Below are 24919 nucleotides of genomic sequence, written 5' to 3' on the forward strand. Positions count from 1 at the left end.
TACATTTAAATAGACCTTAAAGCTCCTTTCCATTGCTTTTTCCTAATAAATTTGTTTCATGCAAACCTGCTGAGTTCAGTCTTCATGAGTAACAGTGTCCCTATAGGGCACAAGTCCCGTGTGGGTTTTGCCTTTCTTGGTGTTATGTACCATTCAGTACGGTCTCATTTCCCTGCCAGCTGCTTCACTATTTCCCAAGCTGTACCACCTCGTACTGTGCCTGATATGAGACATGGCAGTGACAGCACAAATAGGAAACAACCAGCACAGCCAAGCAGGACGACTGGCAAAGGCTGCAAGCAGTATATCGAGAAGTGGCTGTGAGGAAAAAAAACACCACACATTTGTTTGTAGAAGCTTAAATCACTTCTCTCTAAAAACATAGCAAGATCCTCTCTGACTGTACTGGTCTTGCAAAGCAGTCTGACTTATTCTGGTCAATACACGAAGAACTGATCAATGAGTTAGGATGAGATGCCCTTTAATGGCAGAACTTACAGTGGAGAGGGGAAGAAGGAAGAAAAGGCTTGGACTTAGTGGCTTTGAACAGGAGGAAGACTCAGTACCACCAATGATGAACAGGGAGTTGCAGTGCTGTAATGAAGAAAGCGAGCACAGTACAAAGAACCTTTTTCTCCGTGCTAATAAAAGATACTCCTCTGAACCATCTTTTCTACAAGTACATTCAGAAGAGTATGTACATCATGCATCAATGAAATCTTCCCTCATCTCTCTGGTTTATTTCACTTGAAAATGGGCAATGCACAAACAGCAAGGAACAAATGGGTGGACTCCATGACAGAAATTAGAACATCAAGTGAAAAGCAACCTGATGATGCACTGCTACAGAAAAATTTAAGAGATACTGGCCAGAAAACTTCACAAATCAGTGTTTTTCTGTTTTATAGACCTGCCTTCTTGTTTAGGCTAGTTTGCTAAAATTACAGTAGGCAGATTTGTTAAGCAAGTTTGAGGATTTTTTTTTTTCAAAATGATACAAACACTGTAAAATTATCTTGCATGTTGCCAAAGACGCCAAGTCAGTAAATACATCACTTGCAAAGCACCTATTACTGAAGTCTGACCATTTCAGACACTGACTGATCTCTTGCCACTGCTGCTGCAGCTACTTTTAAAGTGTAATGTATAATTACACAAAAGAAAGACAACAACCTTTATATTCATTTTTTTCCCCTCCTTGAGCAGGACTTAATAGCCATTAAAATATATTTTATGTATATAATTCATTTAAAGAGACCATAAAATTAAACTGAAACATAGGTACTTGCTAGCAACATTATTCCAACTGGAAGTCCAGACCAATCCATTCCTATAGCCAGTTTAAAGACTGACTTTTCTTTTAGTACCTATAATCATTGAGAAAAACTTGAAAATATTGGAATATTATGTCTGAACACTCTATTGCAATACACATTCTAAAGTGGAGCACCAAGTTCCAGCAAAGCATCACCTTGTTTCTGCCCACTGCACTCTTTCTCCCCATTCCGGTGTGCAGTTTAAGGTAGCACGTGTAAACATGAGTGGCAGATGCCTCTTTTTCCTTTTCCTAGAACATCCACAAGTGTATAAAGGCAGTGTTTTTTAATCCTCATCATGGTCATCTGACCCCATCTGATACCCTGGTGCTGGAGCATTAGTAAAGCATGAGGAACCATAAGCTTCACGCTGCCAGAACAGTGCCAGAAATGACTGGTGGTGTGAGAAGTTTGGTTTGAGTGGAGCTGTTTGGGGATGATGATAATTATCTGTCAAATGAATATTCATCACACGGGCAAATCCAAGGCTGAGTAATACTTCACTGCAGAGCAGGAACAATGCTATGGAGAAGTTGGCCAAAGCAGACATGGCTCGCTTTGCACTGAGCTCTGGTGCAGCTGTAGGATATACAGATGGGTGCCAGGAATTCATGAACTGGAGAAACAGCCTGCAGTAAGCAGACCTGTCCCCTACGTTAGTCTTACCAACAAAGCAGAAAATACAAACCAGAAAATTAGCTAAATAAGCTTTTATATCCCTGAAGGCATGCTCAGCCCTACTGCAATAAATATGTTGCTTCTGTTGTTTCTGGAAGAAGTAAATAGCATGGAGGTGTCCAATGTCACCCTCTCCTTTTCTCCCCAACTCCAACATCTCCTGTCACAGACCATCTTGTTTATTTAGAGTAACAAAAATTTTCAGAGGCAGCCATTTCAAATGTACAGCCTGTCTGCTGATGTCTTTGCTAGTGGCACAACCCTCCGGCTAGCTGAGGGAAACACCTGGCAACTGACTCAGAGGAACAATAGCCACCACGGTGTGACTGAAGGAGGAGAGTTTATTTCTATTTATGAGCATTAAAAAAAAAAAAAAAAGTTATCAGATTCAAAAAAGCTAGAAAAGGTTTGTGTGCCAAAAATCCACTACTCTTTTTTAAAAGAAATTGCATTGTGCTATGCCGCTACTACACACATACCCTTCTGTATTTATACACACATTCGTAGTAAAGTATTTGAAAACTATCACAGAAGCGAATAATAGGACATTATTGACAAAAATTAAAATTAATTCCTGCCTCCACCACCCGAACAGAATAATTCAATGCATGTAGGGCAATATATGATCCTTTGATTCCTACTAGAAATAATTACATAAACATGAACTTCTTTAATTTCTTTACTAGGTGGGTTGAATGTCTGTACCAAAGTTACATTCCAGAAGATCAGATTACCAGTGTCCTGATCTAATTTTTATTTTTATTTTTTAAAAAGTTCTATTGTTTTGAATACAGCAGCATAAGAAGTTATTTTTTTCTTTTTCTTCACGCCAATGGATGGTGAAATAAAGAGGTCAAGCCAGCAAACATCATTAATTTTATGCAAGTGTTTGAAAGGAAGGAAAAAATATGTTCAAATCTAATCAAATGTAAATATTTTAAACAATATTTGGAGATTCTCTTTGATCAGAATTCAAGAATTCTCATCCCTTAGAAAACTGAATGCATCTTTCACAGGCCATAAAAAGATGTCTGAAGAAAGAAAACTACATTATTTCCTGAACTTTTATTGTTAATTATATTTCTAGTTATGAATGGTTACCTGTATTATTTACCTCTTTCAAACAATATTGAAACAATTGTGCAAGCCCCTTGATCAAATGCCAGAGGTACAGAATTCTAAAGTTAATCAGTGTAAGTGCAAGTAAGCTTCTATTTTTTTGGAATCAGAAAAAGAAAACAAGAAGCTACTACCTAAATCAAATGAATTAAGAAACGAACATAACAGTGAATGATCATTCACTATGTGATATGAATTTCCATTTCTAGAACTTTTATATGTAACAAAATCTACTTCTGGGCTACATTTTATTAAATTATGCTATGTAGAAAATCTCACATGATTTTTTTTTCTGTAATTTCAAATGAACAGGAATTCATATTTTTACACACTTCTAAACACCAACTGCTTTCATCCTTTTAAAATATTTGGAAGCGAGGGAGCCTTAAGCATTTCTGGCAATTATTCTGCTGCTTATGTTGCTGTCCATACGAACTGTAAGCAATGAAAGCCAAAACCATCAATAATGGAGAAAAGCTAGAAAGCTTAAATAAAACTCTCCCATAAATCATGTAGTTTAAGCACACTGGGCCATATTATTCTCTTATTTTGGTCACTTTTAGACCAGTGCATCTTCATTTGTATAATAAAAGTAATCGTAAATTGTGTCTGATCAAGTGAGAAAGAGTGCAGCAAATCCAAAGAATAAAGAATTCTCCATTCAGTGGAAGAATTGAAATAAATTTAAAAATCAGATGAAAATAAGAATAGATTAACCTCAGTGAGCTCAGCTAAATCCAACCTTGTCAACAGAAGTTTTGCAGACTATTTCATGATCTACAGCATTTTTTTCTCAGTGTTTGAGAAGACTACATTAATTTTTCATTTTGTGGTAGCCTTCTAAAGGAAAAGGCTACATATTTTTTGCAAGTGCAAGGATTCAAGCAGGGCCCCTCTATTGCCTGGCTACTTGTCCAAGAGGCAGCAGCATGTCCTTGGGTGCATATCATGCATACATACTTCGTGATGCATAGGGATGGCATCTACAGGAAAGTGTAATGACCCTGGACATCTCTAGGATTTTAAAGGTGATTCGTTGTTCTTTATTATTTGATTTCTATTATTTTAATTCTACTGTTAGGAAGCATTCTAAAAATTCCAGGAAAGACACTTTACTAAGTAAAGTACTTTAAAGACTGTTTGATCATGAAATATAGCACTCCCATTTATCTGCTTTGCAGGGAAAGCTCTGCAGAGTTTGTACCACACTTCTGTGTTAAGAAAGTGCTCACAGAAGGGAGGTACAGAGTCCTCTCCACTGCCAGGCCTGCAGGAAGGATGTTTTTGGCACTTTGGACTCAGAGACAGATTTGCCCCACTTCCAGGGACCATGGGCAGCACAATCTGATGCTGCTTTTCTGCTCTCAGACAGGCTACAGCTGGAATTGTCAGTACTCGCTGTTTTATTGTGTAACTGATGCTTGGGGTGGTGAAAGAATCAATCTGTGGTGTTCAACATTACCTTATTCCTTTCATGCTGTTTTTTCCATCTGAGCTAAAGACGCTTCATCCACTTGCGGAACATTCCTAACGAGTGGCAGTCAGCAGGAAACTGATTTTTGAGCAGCTTCCAATAAAACTGAAGCTTTGAAAGAAGAACCTTAGATTTTAAATCACATCCACAATTTATTTCACATATAATGCCTTTAGAACAAAGTTCAAAAGTATTTGAGTCTAATTCTCAAAAGAAAAACTAATTCAAGCTCTAAATGAGTTAGAATACACCCATCCTGCTGCTTAACCACATTCCCAGCAATGTTATCAACTCGCTGAGCTACTTCTTGACAGTTCTTTATTTCACAAAATCTTCTGACAGGTATGTATGAGAAACCCTAGGAAGAAATGTTATTTTGTTTCAGCATCTGCTCTATAAATGAACATAAGCAAACTAGACTTCTCGTTCCAGAAAATAAAATGGTTCTTTGTTTCAAGAGTGACATAAAAGACACAGCAAGAGTACCTACAATAAAATGGCTTGCAGGACAAATGCAGAGCTGTTCGCTTCCTCCCATGTTCTGTAATACTTGCTTAGCCATAAAGTCCTTATGTTTGTTCATATCTTTTTTTTTTTTTTTTTTTTTTTTACCTTACAACAAGTCATGGACACTTAAGTGTTACAGGAAGAGGCACTATTAATATAACAAGAGCATTTTGCAGGTATCATTTCAGGCTCTGAGAAGCAGAACCCCAAGCCAAAGTATGCAACATATTAACTCAAAAGCTTAAGCCTCTACTGTAGGTATTCCAGTAGTATTAGGTACAGGTTACTGTAAGGATTGCTATATCTTGGTTTCTCTTACAGTTACTCTCCCCTTCTGAGTTTTATTTCTATGATTCCTGGCATTTTATACCATGGAAAATTGGTGATTCAGAGAAGAGAATGGGAATTAGGATTGTCTTTTGTATCTGTACACTGACAAATGGATTGTTAAGCTTGTGTAATGTCTAGAGAATGCTTTTTTATTCCTTAAATGAGATTTGTTAGCAGGGGATTGGAAACGCGCTGTGATCCTTCTCTCATTTATTTCTTTTCTCAGTAGTTTTCTCTCGTTTTTCCCCTTTGTCAGATATTCACTTTTAAAATCAAAAGAATTACTGATGAGAATGAAGCTACTTTTGATACTACAAGGCATTTTTTAACTAAAATGATGGTACACACTGTAAGGTTGGAAGCAGCACTACAGGAATGGTGCCAGCAGGTTACAAGGTTTTGTAACACATTTGAGATCCTGTAAGGGAACACCCACTCCAGTCTTGGGGGAAAACTCTCTTTGTACATTGAGTTTTGCTTGTGTACTTTGATTTGATGAGGGGAAGGAAAAGTATTCCCTCCATAAGGTTTTAAATGAAGCCTCAAAATGCAGTTTCCTCACCCCAGTTATTCCAAGGAGAGAAATTTCCAATTGGCAAATCAAGAAAGACCGTCCTGAGGAGGCCTGAAACTAAGTGCTTCTTTTCCTTTCCTTAGAGTCTGCAGATACTCCCCGTGCAGAAGAGACTGCTGAAGTCCAGGCAGCCGCAGGGAAGTGCTCGTCACACTGTTTTTCTCTGGGAGACAGTAACATCATCATCATTAGACCACAACAAGCCAAAGAAAGCACAGCACAGCACAACAGGAATCCGTATTTTTGGGAGGGAATACAGGAGGAGACAACGGGCTAAAGCTTTAGGAGTGTGGATTCTTTTACTCTGCCTCACATGTAACCTTTTTTTGGGGAGCTTGAAGCTCATAAACACTCAGACCAGATGGTGTAACACAGCAACACGAGATGGAGCTTATTAGCTATCACTTCTGTCCATTAGTGTACAGGCCAGAAACCTGCAGGACCTCTAAACCACGCTCTGCTGACAGCTGAGTCCCTTTCACAAGGAGAGTGCACGGTACAGGCTGCGTGTGCATCATCACAGACACCGCTCCTGTGCTGTGCTTCAGGTTGCTGCTCTGAAGTGCGCAGGTACAAAAGCTGCTTCAATTAACTTCCCAGGAGACTTTCTAAATTACTGAAATAACATTGTAGACAACATTAAAAGGCTAAAAGTTATATGTCTGGCATTTACAAACAAGAGACCAGAACCTGACGATACGAAGTACCTAGACGTTTTTAATACAAGACCTATCTAATAATAATGTATTACCAAATAAAATCTTCTCTGTTTTCTTAAACGATGGAGTTTCCAGGAGATTGCTCACAAAAATAATTGGTTTCCTTTGTAGTTAACCTGTTCCTACCTTCTCCTTCCAAACCTTGGGAATGCTTCGTTCCATGATAACACAATCACCTCCCACAACATGTCAATATGCAGCTCTAAACAAATTATGCACTTTAAATTAAAAATAAATAAATAATTATAAATCCCACCCTTCAATAACCCACAATTCTCATCATACAGAAATCACTGGGAGCAGAAGTAAACTACCACCCAAGGTATTCAAAACTACCTCACTTCTACAAGATTGTGTAGCAGTGATTCTTCTAAGGGAGATTTTTCCTTTCCATTTTACATTTTTCCTTCTCCTTTTCAAAACTACTGATCTCCCCTCCAAGTGCAAACATTACCATGTCCTGTCTACATGTCAATAACCATTCTGATGCTCTATATTTTGACAGTCTTTATTCACTGAATAATACTGTCAAGGGCTCTAAAACATGCAACTAGCAGGTATGAGCCTTATTGAACTCTTCTGTCCTGCTCTGTCCAACACCAGCTCAGCATCGACAATACTTGTGTGCTGCCTTCTTAATACCAACCAGAGATTGGGAATGCCCCCGACACAACATTTTCCCTTCTTACGCTGCCTTCGTGGAAGTTTCAAAGCACCAAGTCCCGTATTCATGCGGATAAGACTCAGCTTTCCAAGTTTCAGTAAAGTTATGCCAAATTGCACAGGCTGTAAATATGAGTGTCAAGTAATCAACTGTTCCAAATGTCTACTAGAAATGCCAAACCTCACAGCCATTCTGCTGGCATCCATCTCGTCCCAGAGGGCTCCTGAGACCATGAACTTAAGCTATGCTTAACTATTATTCTAGTGTTTTATAGAAGGGAAAAAGCTGATAAAAATTGGCTTCTTTACCTTTATAGGTCATTTAAAAATAAAGTAATTGAAACAAAGAGCAAGTGCTATATACAGCCCAAATTCTACTCTCCATGGCTCTGGTACAAACACGAAACAGATCTGCAGGCCCAAACGGATTTACATAATTCTTAAATCAGAGAATAATATGGGTATTATGTAAAAAGCTTTTGCTACTTTGCAGATGAACAGAAAACACCATGACATTTTCCTGACAGGACAATTTCTACCCATCCTTGTCAGCGTGCCTTATATTTATGTCTCTGATGGTAAATAAAAGTGTTTTGACTGGTCACATGAAGTTAGAAGTAGCATGTGTTTAAATCTTCCTTCCTGGTAAGCTTAAATTTGCTGAACTGTGAAGTATAACAAAGCAGACCACCGGTTCCTGCCCTCCACATGTAGTTTCTCCTTCCTAGGGAAAGAAATTGCTATTCAGCACCAGGACATGTCTGTTGCCTACATATCCGCATCTGAGCTGCAACGCTACGGAGTGCAGGAATGAGAATCTGATGGCAACAGCAGTGAGCTAAAAAAAATAAATCGGGGATGAAGCAGAATTGGGCTCATGCTGAAGAGACATTTGTAACCTACACCTCTTCGTGAAGCCCATAGGCTTCGTTCAAGGAAGATTTTGAACATCAGCTTGACCTATTTACCTCTTGCTCCTTAAGACAATTTCATATAACTTCTCCAAAACATCTACCAGTCTACAGCTCTTGTCCTACAAAGATGAGTTTTCCTCAGTTCTTGAACTAAAAGCAGAAAACGTAATTTTTTTGTGAAGCACTCTAAAATGTCCTTTCCCAGAATACAAGCAATGCTGACTTTTTCCAGACAGATTTACCGGAAAATGTTTGCTGTTGGATTCTCTTCCTAGGAATAAATCCAGTTTGCCTTGCCCATAATGCAGTTCAATGTATCTTGCCAGGAAATACACATTTGTCTAACCAGAAATTTACTGCCGTATGCTCATTTTGTTAACGATCAATAAACTTGATCATGCCAATGACTCAATCCCAGATGCTTATCCTATCAGGGATTCATTCCTCTAAACCAGTGTTTTCTACAAATCTATAATTAGCCTAAAAGCAATAAAGCCTTTGTAGGGCCAATATTTGTGGAATACAACTCCTTTCATATTTACTTTGATGGAAACACAGAAAGCTGTAGAAGAAAACAGTTTTAATGACGTAAACGTGTCACAAATAAGCTCAATGTGAAAATGTGTTTGGTACATTTGTGAGAACTTTTTTCCTCGCAGCCAGGTCCATCAATGAGTTTTCTAGCAAGAACAACATTTCTGATGTTTTTTGCCAACTCTACCCCATCTCTTTCAAGTACAAAACACTGTGTTACCAATTCTTCCAAGAGTTAATTTACTATGTTTGCCAATAACCACAAGCTATATGATACTGGGTCTGCCAGGAAATCACTTCATAACATCTTCTTGCCAGGATGAGATACTGTAGATTTACATATCTTCAGATAAACAGGAGTTTGAACATTCCAGTGATTAAAAAAATGTATTTTAAGATGCTCTCATTATACAATTAGCACTGACTCTTCAGGAGAGAATGACACTGTCGGGAGAGTTTTGTACCTGTTCGTACGGAGTTCTTAGGCCAGCAAACCTTAACTCATCTTTGAACAGTCTGTGGTGTCATTTGTTAGGTCTAAATTGTCTGCTAACTACAAGGTTCTGACACAAATAACCCCAGAGATGCAACTGATCTTGTAACGCATGCTTCAGGATGGACATCAATAGTAGACCTCAGGAATACCATATAGAAATCATTGCTTAAATGATCAATAGATTAGATTAAGATCTAGATTAAGCTTGTGATAGATTAATTCCATATTGGCTGCTGAGTTTTTCTTTCATATTGCTATCTATTAGATTTGTGAAAAATGACTAAGAAATCTTTGAGGAGTTAAGATTTGAGATAAAACTTCAGGAATTGCAAGGAATATATGAATAGTGCAAAAGTTAAGTATTTTGTATTTGGGTATTGTTTGCAATGTTTAAAACCAAGAAACTTAAAATTTCCAAGATCACATAGCTTTTCAAACAAAACTTTTGACATGAAAAGATGTTTTCAAAAATACTAGCAATGTTAGTCAATACTGCAGGATGTATCTGAGACCTCTGTAAACATTTCCTTTGAGTTCACGCTATGCAGAGTTCTGGTTTATACAGATTGTCTATATATGCAAACACAAATACCCACGCATCATAAATTTACATAACCTCAGATTACAATCAAAAGTTTTCATAGAAATAAGTCCTGAATATTGACAGTAACAATGAAATAGTCAAACTGCTCGTAAATGAAACGAAACAAACAAAAACCTTCAAGAAATTGCTGAGCTGTATCAATATTTTGAGCTACAAATCAATGTAATTCTGAAGCTATTTACTACGTTCAGAAGTGCCCAGTCTATTCCATATAAGCTACTGTGGTTAGGTAGCAGAATACAATGTCTTTATGGACATTAATGCAGATACAAATTCTTCCAGTTTCCATAAACATTTAAATTAATGATTCTTTTCACAAAAACAAAATCAGCACAAACATGTACACCTATGTTTGTTCCTGGTACAAGCTTCTCTCTATTAATTTTTTATTCTGAAGTGTTCTTCTCACATTCCATCATTAGAATTCATGTTTGACTGCTGTCTCACTCATCACCATTATCACTGTATTCATGACTGTTACTATGTGCCTGTTTTCTCAACTATTCTCACACCTTTCATGCATGAAGTTCATGGATTTTACCCTAATTTTGCAATCCATTAGTTCATCAATTACTGGGTACTATTTCAACTGCAGCTTGCAGCTACAGAAGAATACCTGCAGATAAATTGGGGATGCCCCTTTAACTTAAAAAAAAAATAGAATTTTTAATATTTAGAATTTTCTCAGCCTTAAGTCTTTCTTCAGACAACGATAGTCTGAAGCAATTGCACGCTATAGCTTTCTCCTTGCAGAACAATCCTTTTTGAAAAGAAGGACCATGGGTTTTCTGGTTTTGTTTTACATTCCAAGGATGTGCCAACCATGAGAAAAAGTTTGCTAATGATTCTGAGGAGGAATTTTAGAAAAGAATGCATAGAAAACAAATTCCATATACAATTTAATGGATTTGTGCCAGCTGCATAGTCCAAAACAGAACTTTTTTTTTTTTTTTAAACCTCTCAGTACTGACTGAGCAAATATCAAGAATCACCAGGAACTCTGGCTGTCCTTTTGGAAACAGTACATTAGAATTGCAATCAAATCAAACTCTGGCTGCAGTCTGAAATTTTACACTCAGCTTTACAACCTTCTTTGCTTTTGCCTGAATTTTGAACTCAACACATTTTACATTTCAAAGCAATGATGCTTGCCAGGCCAAACATTTGGGTTCAATTTGTGGCAGGACAAATCTATATGATTTAAATCAACACAGAGATACAGAGATGAATTTGTGGGAAGCTGAACAGATATATCTAGCAGTGCAGTTAGTAACTCGGTTGCAACAAACTGAATTTGTCAGAGGACAAAACCATGACTTCTAGCACAGCAACGTTTGACTGCATCCTCACAAACCAATATACAGGTGTATGTTTTAAAAAAGATCTTTTGTGCTCAATAAATATCACTTAATAACACACAGACCTAGACTTAATTAAGGTAAGAAGATGCCTCAAGGTAAGCAAGTATTTAAGCACTGCCCTATGTATTGACAAACTACTGCACTCAAGAGCTTTGCTGCAAAAGTAGGCATCAAGCCTCATACTCTAGTTTGAACCGGTACAATACTGCATTGCTTCTAAAAAGGAAAATACAAATGCTTGTAAAATAGAAGACTTGAAAATTTGTGTGATATCTCCTAAAAATTAATTTGCCTGGAAAAATCTTGGCCCATATATTTCCAATAAAATCATTTTACAACGTGAGTGTAAAATACTTAGTATGCTAAAGCATCCATCTGGTTCCTAACACACCAGTCCTGAATAAGTGAGGTAAGTTCATGCCTGACAATTTCTTGCAGAAATGCACACTAATTTGTTCATTTCTCCAAAATTATTAACATGATTGCTTTCAGAGGCACTGTTCTGGAAGAATAAATTCAGCATAGGCCGCACAGACTGGTTTCCTATGCCTGAGCAGAGTGATCACGACCCTTACATACTTGTCCGAGCTGGTGGAGCTACAGCTAGCACGGGTCCCAGCAGCAGTAAAGCTCTGTCCTCAAGGAGCTCTTCAGAGGCCTGACAATGCAGAGGCAATGCTTTCAGTGCTCGAGTTGTCAGGAACAAGATAGTTGCTTTAAGTAGGTCTACAAGTACATTTGCATCATCTCCAGCACAGCAGCACAGACACATCTTAGTTAACCGAACTCTCCTGACAAGTGCAAGATCATTTGTCATGAGCCAAACATGATGGTGAAGTTTTCTACAGAATACTTTGTTGAGATTTGTATTCGTGACTTTTTCCTTCTCAATACTGCAGTTTTGTAACTCTCTGGAGGGACCATATATACATGTATGGAGGCTATCTCTAGCAGCGAGCTATCATTTCTTTCATGAATTACAGGTACCTTCAGACAACATCAGCACTACAAATGTAGCTTGATTCAGAATATCTGCCATAAAACCAGAAAGACTATAAGAGCTATGTAGCACAATCATTCTCATTTTTTGCATTAATTTACACATCACAGAGGAAACAATTTTTCCCATCTTCAAAAGCGTATTTGTGATTTGCTTGTCAAAAAAAATAATTTAATACTCAGAAAATTTGGGGGAGACTTGGCTGCCTGAGGAGTGGAAGACTTTTTTTTTTTTTTTTTTTGAAGTAAGTACAGAAATTATTAGCTGAGAAATAGTGGCCACACTAAAATGGATCAATTTAACCACTTCCTTGAAGAGCAGGCAGGGGGTGCTCAGAGATCTTTTATCTTTAAGGGGACAGACTGTCTGCTTCTGACAAGTACACCAATTCCTAAAAATACTCTTCTTGCACCACCACCCTGCCTGAATTTGTGATGGAGCTAAAGGCAACAGATAAGCCACTTGTCTGTACAAACTGTGTTAAATGCAGCATATGGGTTACCACAAGAAGCAGTCTATCAGGGAGTGCTGCAGTAAATTCTTCCCATTTCCTTCCACTTCAGTCAGTTTTCAGCCTATATCTGTATCTAAATGGTAGCTTTTCCTAACCTTGGCTGCAACATCAGAAGCTCTCAAATGTTTATTCTAGACTTCTGTCCATATCATGCAAAAGGCTAAAATCAACCAACCAACCAAAAAGAACTCAACCACCTGCTTTTTTCTTACAGTACACAATAATTATTTTCAGTTTTACTCATAAAGCTTTATATATTTCAGGTTACTTATAAGATTACAGATTTTGTTAAGAGGATTGTTGCATATGAATTCATTGCAGACATAACGCAGAGATAACCTACAAAATCAAAGTTGATTTTGTACCCAAATCCACACAACACATGCAAAGGTAGTAAATAATTAACCAGGCAATGCTAGTGAGAAGAGTAGCCACTCCTAAAGAAAAATTTATCTGTAGCTATCACGTGATGGTCTGCTGAATGCTACTTGGTCCATACTGCCACAAAAGCACTTCTACTTGAAAAAAACTCCTATACTTCTAACATTGCAGTATGGTTAAAAAAAATACAGTAAGAAGTGTGTTATCACCACATGCCTCTGAAAACAAAATGGCTCCTTGCCTGCTGACATCATTATATTGCTTCATAGTGAGTAATCAAAAAGCCATTATTGTAATTAGTAGATAAAATAAACGATTTACCTTGCGTGGATTGGTCAATGGTTTTTCTTTTTCTGCTCTGACTGTTATAATTAAGTCTTAGCTCTTGGCTATATTCATTCAGAGTTTCTCTTGAATCGTAAGATTGTCTTTGCTTTCTGCCATCTTCGCTTTCATCTGAAGAACTTGTGTAAGTTAAATCCACTTCATGTTTAACTTTTGACAGTGGCTGGTAGGGTTTGCAGTCCATCTGCTCCATCTCTTATTAAATAGGCTCGAAGTCATGAAAACGAACAACTGGAAATCCTTACGGAAATAGTCCTGGGGAAAAAATACAAACAATAATCAGTTTCAGATATCACATATAAATATATAGCTCTCAAAGGCCCAATTTTATTTTTAGTAGATATGAACCAACTAAATTGTATTTATGTCACCACAACCAAGGAAAGAATCTGAATATGTCTGATTTTACTGTCTTGCTCTTTAAAAATGATATTAAAATAACAATAACTTCAGAAACAAACAAAACCCCCATATCTTAAGTACTATCGCACTACACCAAGCAGTAATCGTGCAGTTATTGCACAGAGTATGTTACAAAACCACCTATTAGGTATTAAAGCTAGGATGGAACAGTTACTACTTCTCTAAAGAGGTGGATGTTTCATCAAGTGAAAATAACATCTTAATGTCTTTTAAAATATGAAGTATAGAAACCAGGAAGTTCACTGTTTTGAAGTACTCTCCTGTAAATAAAATGACATTTAGTGAAGAATAACAGGCTTCACAGTTTAGAAAACCATCAAGACTTAGTAAAAACAAGTATATGCCCCTCTGCTACTCCACGAGAGCACACAGTAGTTCAGAAGGAGGACACTGCCTTTTCAGATTGTGTGGACGTTTCAAGAAGAAGCTTCCGCCCTGCAGCACAACCCCCTTTTTCCTCCACATACCGTCTGAACCCTTACTGACGTGGGGGCCACGCTGATCCTCAGTGAAACCTTCCAAGATGCAGCTTGCAGTTGGGAATGTCATTGAAATGATGTTCAAATCCAATATCATTATAAACAAGTGGGCTGCAGATGCACATGCAACCTGTGCACTTGCTCTGCAACCTTGCTTTCATGAAGCTGTTCCTATCTCGCATTTTAATGTCAACTCTGCGATGAGATGACAGGAGTGCATGGAACACCTTTTACAGCAGAAGTACAGTTCACAGACAGTTAGCTCTGGTAAAGCAAGCTTGTATTTTTTTTTTTTAATTTTATTTTAACTGATGCTATTAACTTAGAAAACTAAACATAACAAGAAAGGCAGCTGTAAATATCAATGCTGGAGGACCAATACCGTAGAAGTTCAGAGATTTTGCTTAACGAAAAAGCAATTGCTGACAGCTTTGTAATGATTATAACATCAGTGGCAGAGAGAGGTAATTTAATGCCTGATCTGGTACCAGCCCAACTGCCCCCAGGTGCACCAGGGACCTGTAACCCCACAAGTCCCCAGCTGCGAGCGTGCTACCTGAAACTCCAAAAGTGACCACAGAAAAAGAGAAAAGAGACAACAGAGAAACAAAAACATTACAGAAAGCACATTTTGTTAGAGGACTACAGAGATGAATTTAACTTCTGAAATTGACTGAAGTCTTGGAAAACCACTGATGGCAGCTGTTACTGTGTTCCAGCACAGCAAAAATTCATCTCCTGCTTGCGTGGGCTCCCAGTGCTTGTGAAAGGATTGGCACCCCGAGCAGGAGTGGCAAAAACACAGTGCATAGAGCAAGGAGGGAATAAATAAGGCTTCTGACACAGCAACAGGAGCACAAAAGCCAGGCGTGCTGATCCTGGTGGCATGGCAGAAGGGGAAAGCTCTGCAGTGGGGTCAGTGTGGTGAGCCTGCCCTGCTCTTCCACCCGCCACGTGCAGAAAGAGGTTAAAGACATGGCTTTGCTCAAAACAGACTCTCGGGGAGGTTTATCCAGTTGTTTAACCTGAGATGGAATAGCTCTCCAGAAACAAATGCAACACAGCATCTGAATAAAGAGTAGCATGTATATATTGTACATATATACATGTATATATAAAGTTCAGATCTCTTACACAGCAAAGTCGGTTTCAAAGCACCCAAGTCAATTAAAGCTCCTCAAGAGAGAAAAGGAGAACTAAAGAGCCAAGCTGAGCAAGCTGCCTGACTGCCAGAGACAAGCTGGCGGGCAAACGTGCTGGGGTTTCAACAACAAGCTCAAGGTTTCATGCTCAGGATTGATTGCACTGTATCAAGTTGGTGTTAAGATGCTTTTGTAGACAAGTTCCTAAGTGCTATTTGCTTTTCAAAAGCTATTTGCCTAAATAATTCACTGTTATTTGCCAACATTTCCCAAAGAAGTACTTACTTTATGAGTTGCTTTAATACTCCCACCTGCGATAGAAGAGCGCAAAGGTGCCGTGACTTAGAGGCACAGGGTTGGCTTAAAAGATTACCTGATGGCTCTGTAGAGATGGTTACTGACAGGGAAAAGCCTCCCCATACATCCTGTCTGACACAACACATGGAAAAGATGCTGGAGATATCAGGGAAAAATGAGGAGGAATTATAAGGGCCTCTACCAAGAAGATGCAGGAGACAAGAGAAATTTTGCCATGGAGCAGCAAGCGCGAGGTGCCTCAGACACACGCAGTGCGTCCCTTTTCAGAAAGCACAGCAAACCTGACAAACTGAGCTCATCAGGGCAGTTTTAGAGCACACTGGTGTAAAATAACAACAATACAAAAAAAAAAGTCAGAAGGAAGACCAACTGCAGCCTGTCCAGCCAACTCTCCTCTTCCCACCCCATGCCAGTGCCACTGGCACCAACAGCCCGGAGCCTCGGGTGTCACGGGAAGCTCCAGCCTCCTTCCACATGATGACTGTGCTTGTGCTTCTTTTAGTTTTCTTTAGGGCATTAATGTGCCATAAAGCCACAACTACCTGGCCTGATATGAAAGGAGGTGATAAATCATTTGTAAGAGCTGGAAAAATACTTCATAAAATTTTTCAAAACAAAATGCTTTTACAAACCAGGAACACGCAGCAAAATACTGACCACGTCTTCAAGCTTTTCCACAGCAAGAGATTCCTTTAAATTTAATGAATGATGGTGAGTTATGGTAAGTTGAATTTAAACACTGGCAATCAAATACTTGACCTTATTCCATATTTTGTTTGGAGAAAGACAACTCAATAAACAACAACCCAAAATGCTGGAGTAAACCAGGAATTTAAAGAATATTGCCTGGATGTTTACAAGGGTTTCTTCAAATAACTGGCCTTCAAGTAACTAAACAAAACACCCAGCTGATCAATATCAAGTTGACCTTGTCAGCAAAATAATAAAGTCTCATCAAAGCTTACAGTTCCTCTAAGTGACCTTTGTATGAGCGTCTTAATGCTCTCCTCCTCACAGACCACTTTTTTGATCTTTTCATTAGTGTTCTTTCATTGAAATGTTTAACAGAATATTTAACAAAATATAGTTTTTATAAAGATACGTAAACATGTTACACTTAATACATAAAATATAGAAATAATGCATTTATTTAGGCGCTAAAACGCAGATAATACTCAACCATACTTTAAAACAGATCACACAGTTTACAATTAGATTTATGGAATACATAACTGATTTTAATTCCCAATGAAACATTGTTTCCAAAACCATCAAAAAGCTCTATTAGATGGGAGAACACCACATTAAGTCATGGAACTAATACAGATGTGTATATGGATTTACGGTTTTAATATATGTTTCATGCATATGTTGTTTTAAAGACATGTTGTACGTCTATTCAGAAATGATTTTCACATTCCACTTGCATTAAAACCCTCTTACACCACCTGCCCATTTTCACGTTCTCCGCAGATCAGGATCACAGAATCACAGAACGGTTTGGGTTTGAAGGGACCTTAAAGACCATATAATTCCAGATCCTACTTGCTTAGAAACACAACAAAATCAGGACAGCTGTGGCTTACCAGACAGCCTATGCCGAGGCTGTTTGCACATACTGATCAATAGGTATTTTATGAGAAAACTCAGGGTATGCATCTATACTGCACAGAAGCTCTGCACTCAAGCACAGCAACGCCACAGAGATCACATCACTTTAACAGAGCTTTGTATAAAATCCCATCGGGATGCTCTGATCGGGTGCCCATTTCATAAGATCTCCATACTGACTACCCACGACCAACCCCGTCAGATCACCAGTGGTATATCCAGATGGCTACCAGTAAAGCCAGACTTATTTAGAGATCAGGAACAAGAATATGAAGCACTGTAACCTGTTTTGGCCTCAACTGAGCATTAGGTCCAATACTCACATACTCCAAAATACATAGAATTAAAATTAAAATTAAAAGGTAATTGCAGTTATGATGCTGAAATATAACCAGGAAAGAGTAATTGTTTCCAACCTAAATTCAGAAGACAGCCTCATGTAACTCCATTTCGCACTCTCAGAGGGCTGTTCTATCAACCCCACCTGCACATTTGCTCAATTCCCTCACACATTTCTTTCCATTCAACATATACTGTTATCTGAAAGTTAGCATTTGCTTATTACATCTTCAGACCACTGATTTCTGAAAATGAACAACTAAGCAGAAATTGCATCGCTGTATACCTGAAGGCAAAAACAATAGTGCTGTTATTCTGCAAGTCTATTCTTATATATAAAACTATAAAATACAAAAGGCAAAACAAAAGCAAACACTCCTGATATAAATCTTTGAGAAATGCAATACCAAGAAGAAAAACAAACAAACAAACAAACAGCAAAACAACAAAGCAAAACAATCTTGTGACCTTGTGCAGACCATCAATACTATATCCCTCAAATATTTGTTTGGGTATTACAAACAAAGGAAGTCCTTTCATCCTTCAAGTTCTACATTTTACAGAACAGTTATACACACAGAGAAGGATACCAGTCAAAATGGCCGAGCAGCAATAGAGTAGGAACAAATCAGTATCTAGATGGTGTATGAAATCAGACAGCAATAGGAAGACATCTGGAATGCAGAATGGAAGCAGATACCACTTTTCACTGGAAGAAAAAAAAGTCATACACTAACCAAGAAAAAGTAATTGAAGCAACCCGCAAACAACTGAAGAAAGACTCAGAGGAACTTAAAAAACAAACAAAACAGAACAAGAAGCAAACAAAATTTACGCAAACGTTCTTAGTGGATTGTAAAATAGAAGCACATCAAAAGATATTTGAAGGCAATGTAATGACATACGAATCACTGAGTATGATGTGGCCAGTATTTCTCTGTGTATAAGAATTGGAAATATTGAGACAATGAAATATTCCTGCCTTAAAGTGGACTACATCAGACATGGAAGTTCAAAAAGCAGCTTTCAGGGAAATACCACAGGTTAAAAACGCTCCCTAGAGGGCATGTAGTTTTAATGTATGGGTGGATTACACTTCTCCATACATTTTTATGTCGTGACAGACACTAGAGGAATAAGGTTCATTTTCACATCTAATGGTCTTCATTTAAAATTAGTCAAAGTCTAATTTAATTCTAGTTTACAAGGTGGTTCAGAGAGTTGTTCATTTTATCAAAAATTTCACAGAGAAACCACTAGAGAATAAAATCATAAAGAAGGTAAGTCAGGTTGTGGCAGAATGTGACATACAGCAACCCTGACAGTGAACTGAGAAGCATACGTTATGGCAGCTACTCAAGTGCAATACCCAACTCTTGGCCAAGACGCGCCCTTCACTTTACTTGGAGAATCACCACTGACTGGAAAATGACACAACTCCCTCATGCTTGCTTTCAGAAATCAGCCCTTTGATGTTAGCAAGCTTAGGTCAATGGGGGTTCAAGCACAAAAGATCAGGCTCTGCTGCCGAGGGATGAAGCACATCCATGACTCAGGGCAATACATCCTGGCCGGGTTCAGAATATCCTCTGAACTCTAAGTCTTTCTGGAAAACTGTGCTTTAGGTAATACAATTCCCGGTCTTACTGCGGGATAACTCCTGGTGAGAACTTTCAGTTTCAAATAATGAAATCACCATGAGAAGTGTTGTAAAGTATCTCTGCATCTCGAAGCTTCATCTGGGAATGCTGCAGAATGTAAAGAAAGCCTGTGTTTAAAACTAACCGAGTGCCTGATGTCTGCTGATGCAGTACAGAACACACAAGAACATCACCTAATGCCTTTGCAACTTTCTAACTACTTCCTAACTGCAAAGCGGGGATGATACAGGGAAAGAGGTAAAGGAAGTTTACCCTGTATGAAAGTGTAGGTTGAGTTTATGGCATCAATATTTCTATATGGATTCTGCAAAAATCATTTTTCACTCCAGGGAGTAAAAAACATATGTATGGTCAAGGTTGTATTTTCTTAGTAAAAGATATTTTAAAATGAGACTAGAAAAGGGTCATTGCCTTTCACATTCAGCTTGGGACAGCTAAGCTTTCTGCCACCACACAGGATATTTCCGATATACACCAGACACTTGTTTGTACTGAACGTATCCAGATGAAGTAATAAAATTCTCCTCAGTGGAAGCTCTGGTTGCTCTCCACTGCCATGGTTATTGTTTTGCAGTCAAGGGCAAAATTTTGCATTTTTAAACCATGAAATTAGGAGACTCCTTTTAATAACCGAGTTCTATGAAAATATAGTTTCACTTGGATTTCTTCTGAACTAGAGGTTAAAAAAAATCATATTTTTAGTGTGTATAAATATATGCTATATACATTATATACACATGCACATACTATGCAAGTGCTATCATTTCTCTAACAACAGAACACAATAAACTGCAGTGTACATGTACTTATGTGTATGCCAGTAGAAGAAATGGCATCTTAACTTAGTAAACAAGTATTGTCTTTTGTGAGGCATGCTGTTTTAAAATACACAGACATAGAGGAAATATTGTATTCATTTACATGTGACAAGAAAAACGGAATTATTTTTTGGCTATTTGATGATAACGAAAATTGTATGGCCATCAAATTGAGATAATTATTGCTGTGTCTCTTTTCCAACTGTGTGCTTAATTAAGAAGACCCAGTAAGCCCTAATTAGCAACAATGTAATTTTTAAAACCCAATTTAGTATCTGTGAGATTACAAAAACTGAACATAACATGTTCCATTCAGATATTATTAATTTCTTGAGATACCAATTTAAATTTTGTAGTATAATAAGGTCAGCGCATGAGGATAATTTACAATGCATCAATACCATGGACCATCTAAGAAAACAATTAAAGCATTAGATTGTTTGTCACTGATACTAGTTGCCTTGGCAATGGTGTTTGAAATATCAAGCTGAGAATTTTGTCTCCATTCCCATTTTTCCTGTTTTAAATTAGAATAAGGAAAGAAGCCTTAATTGAACAAACAGACATATTCACCAGAGTACTTATGGACATATCAAAGCACAAGGCCATGTTTAAGCATCATCATACTTGATGAAACAAAAGCTTTGATCAGTTGACATCACAGTGAACAAAAGTACAAAAAGGGAATTTTACTGGTAGAGGTTATTTCTTTCTGGCACTGTTCTTATGTTTTCTTTCTCCTGTCTATGAAAGATCCTACAAGACGTCATGGAACATTCCAGGGGGCCTCAGAAATTTTCTTTCCCACTTAAAGAACCAAAAAAACCTACCAAACAAAAATCTCTGAAACAAAATGCTGAAGGTTCCCAACTCAATTTTGCCAGCGGGACACAATATCTTAAATATTATCAGAAATCTCTGTAGTCTTGCTTACTCCTCAGCTTTGTTGTGGCTTGCTCATATCATTGACAGTGTTTTGGGGAAGGAACTGCTTCTTCATTTATTTTTGCTGCATTAGGACTTCAAGGATTTCTAGAAGCAGCACTGATTTAGTGTCAGGTTTGTTTCCAGTATAGCCTAAAATGTCAGAGCACTTAAATTAGGCATGTGATCTACACTTTAATGTCTAGCAAGTATACAAATATTCAAACAAGTTATCACAGCAGCTGTGTAAGAAGAACTACTTATGAAGCTAACACTATTCACTACACACAGAAAATTAATTTTTCACTCTTTTCCTAAATACTTGGTTTTCTTAACTTTTGCTCTTCTAACTCTAGGAAGAAATGCCATGAATTATTGTGCAGTTCTGACATCATCTAAGTTAACGCTTAAAAAGCTATTCAGGCATTTGAAGTGTGTATATATATATATATATATATACGCACCACCTTCATTTGAAGTATCACTCTGGTTGCTATTTGCATGCCTGACACCATCATGCCTGTGAACTCATCTTACTGCTCCTTTTCTTCTTGCTTTGATGTCTGCCAAAGTATTCAGTGTCTTCAAGTGCCACGGTTCTGACAAGCAGACCCTCCCAATGGACTTGTAATATATAGTGTGACTTCCAGAAGTGCTATTATTTGAGCTGATGTCAGATCGATTTTCCTCCTGTTCATGATAATGCTATGATCTTGCAGGGTTGAAATTACTGCTGATTTATGCCTTGACGCAACCCCTCGAGAACTGGCTTGTATCAGCATGTCACCTATGAAAAGGTACATTTGAATCCTCTGAGATCTTTCAAGTGGAACCTTTGTTCTCATTTCAATAGAGAATCTTTTGTAATGGATGTTTGCTAGAAATTTCTCCTGCAAGTACCGAGAGTCTTCTGTAGTGCAAACTGGAAATATATTATGCTTCTATCCATTTTTACCACTTGTAAGTGTTGGAGTCTTCTTGGCAGAGACAAATTTAAGATAAGTTCTCCATCCACAACCTTATGCTTTTTGCAAATTGATTATACCATTTTCTTCAGCACTTCACGAAGTGCAGTAAAATATTCTGCTGGCCCTGGAGAGTAGGAACGTTCCCCATCTTTGTGTCTAAAGGTTCACCTCCACAAGGAAATGTCACAGACTAAAACCATACAATTATGCCTCCTGTGTGCTTGTGCAATTCAATCCCTTTATGTCACGGCATTCTTTTATTTGGACTTAAGAACAGGAAATAATTTCCTCTGTTACTTGAACATTGTTCACATTTTTACATATTCTGCCTTTCAACATTATGGACATTTTTAACTTTCTCACTACAAGTAGCCCCTTACCTGCATCTTAGTAAGCATTGTTTTCCATAAAATGTAGCATCTCTTCAGGAAAAAATCATTAACAGATATACAATGATTTCATTTTTAAACAACTAACCTTGCAAATTGCAATTGAAATCTTCTCACCTGTTTTTAAAATCAGTTTCTGAAATTTTATTTATTTATTTTTTTTTCTTTCCTGTCGGTAGAGTTAATTTAGCTAAACTAATTTTTTTCTTTTTGTGTTCAACTTTACCTCCGTGATGGAAGACAGAAGACAGACATGGGGATGTAGCCATTTTTCTTATGGCTTCTTATAAAGTACAATACCACACTAGGGAAAACATTTCAGGTATATAAAGATACAATGCTAATTCAGACAGAAGTTCAATGTTGAACATGAATTTGCTCAACTATCTGTGAAAAATACACTGCAACTGCATTAAAGCACAAGCAAGTTAAAAAAAAAAATAAATTCCTCAGCCTCACTAGAAACTGGTCATTTCCACTCAGAAATACTTCTTCAAACCAGGTGGCTGTTGTATTTACTAAACCATCACTACATAAAGCACCTTCTCAGTGGGGCCTCTTAACACTTCTAGACAGGATAAAAAGCTTTTCAGTGAGGAGTTACTGGCCAATTCCTGTTTGCCATGTCTTTTTTTCAGTGTAGGTGCTGCTCATATGGATATTGCCCTTTCTCCGAATTTAGGCACAGCTATCAACAATAGGCTTTTCAAGAACACTAGAGGAGGGACTGAGGGCAACAAACTGTTTGGAAACTGGTATTCTGCAACAACTAATTTTGATGAACCTCCAAAAACACAGTCAATGGCCTCTGTGTCCCCAGGGACAACCCCAGGAGAGCAGGATGACCACAACCACCCAGGTCCACCAGCTAGGAGGAATGAATCTGTGCCACTCTTCGCTTGTTGGAATAAGCTCTCAAAAATCTGAGCTACTTAAGGCCGTGTATCATATACCTGATACACGAGTATCTCCGGTGATTACCCTTCCACAGCACTTGCAAGAACACATTCTCCTTAGCCCTCACGTAACCACTCCATTTAGCTCAGCTTGCTTTCTTCAGTTGAAGAATCATACAAAGAAAAAGGAAAAATGGAAGAAACAGACGTATGTGGCTTTTATCTGTTGCCTTTACACATATCTATGCATACACACATACACACAGATGTGTGTGTGTGTATATATATATATATATATATATATATATGTACACACGCTAGCAGCCTTTAAAAAAAAATCAGAACCATTATCCCTGCCTTAATATTAGGATCTGCTATTGTCTTGGTGAATCATTTTTCCTTGGGGACGTTGTGTGGATAACAATTCAGCTCCTGTTAATTTTATTTACATTGGGAAAAGTAGGAGGACTGTAATAGACGTTTAATGTGAAGCTCTGTTTCTTTCATGAGCAAGTAAAATGTCACTTCCCTTTCCCAAAGCACCAAGAAGCTCCTTTTACTGTCACAGAACACAATTATATGTTAGTCTGCTAACTCTGCTGTCTCTTTCCAGCCAACAAGGCAAGAAAATGACCTTTCTTTAACCTATGGCTGAATTGCATTATATTCAGTTCAGTGAACATCCTTTTTTATATTCTCCCGTATCAAGTGCCTTCTTACTGAGGTTAGGAGATGGGCACCTGCCTTTCACAACTGTCAGTGATCTCATGCTTTCCAAAAAAACCCTTTCCTTTCAGGAGGGTTGTTTACTCTCATCCCACTCTTCATTCCCTGTTTAGCAGTGTTTGTAAATACCTGAAAATGTTCAGAGCTGGTAAGAAGCCTCTGCCAGAAGGATGTGGTTACTGGCTGCTGCTCTAAAATGTCAGGAAGAAACAGCCCACGTACACTTACTCCACATCTTGCAGTGGTCTTGTGCAGGATAATGGTGCTCTGAGAGTCCCCACGTTCCTCCTCCACTCTGCAAACTGCATGTCTTATCTGCCCTGTTTTATGGGTAGCTCGGTAGGGAAAGGAAAGATGGTCCCCACTACACAGGTATCTCAGCTGCGCTTGGGTTTACGTGCACAAAATGCTTGGGGAAGCAGAAGAAAGTAACTGTGACATTAATGAAGTAAGCCACTGCTGATCTGCACAAGAGAGCAAGTCAACAGCGAAGGATTTGTGAACATGATGCTGAATGACAAATATCATTGCTGAAGAAAATTGCACTGTACAGCTGTAATGGAGTGTGCTGCTAGAAAATTAAGAAAGTTCAGAGACAAAAGAACACCGCAGAAATTATTATATATACACAGAGCTCGAGTCGCAAGTAGCCACAGAAATAAGCTGCCCTAGAAAAGCACTCAGCATCAGTAGATC

General features: G+C 38.0%; 1 protein-coding gene across 7 annotated transcripts in view; it reads right to left on the reverse strand.

Moving 5' to 3' along the window:
* Nucleotides 1–24919, reverse strand: part of TENM1 (teneurin transmembrane protein 1) — a 332069-nt gene that overhangs the window by 236374 nt on the left and 70776 nt on the right. For 4 of the 7 annotated variants that reach the window (XM_083797987.1, XM_083797988.1, XM_083797990.1 and 1 more), the window contains one exon: nucleotides 13506–13784. In XM_083797987.1, the coding sequence (XP_083654113.1) occupies nucleotides 13506–13722 (217 nt within the window). In that variant the 5' untranslated portion in view covers nucleotides 13723–13784. Of the gene's footprint in view, nucleotides 1–11868; nucleotides 11948–13505; nucleotides 13785–24919 lie in introns of those variants that run through there. The other 3 variants (XM_083797993.1, XM_083797991.1, XM_083797994.1) reach the window with 3 other exon arrangements.

Source organism: Anser anser (assembly GCF_964211835.1).
Source record: "Anser anser genome assembly, chromosome: 13".
Lineage (NCBI taxonomy): Eukaryota > Metazoa > Chordata > Aves > Anseriformes > Anatidae > Anser > Anser anser.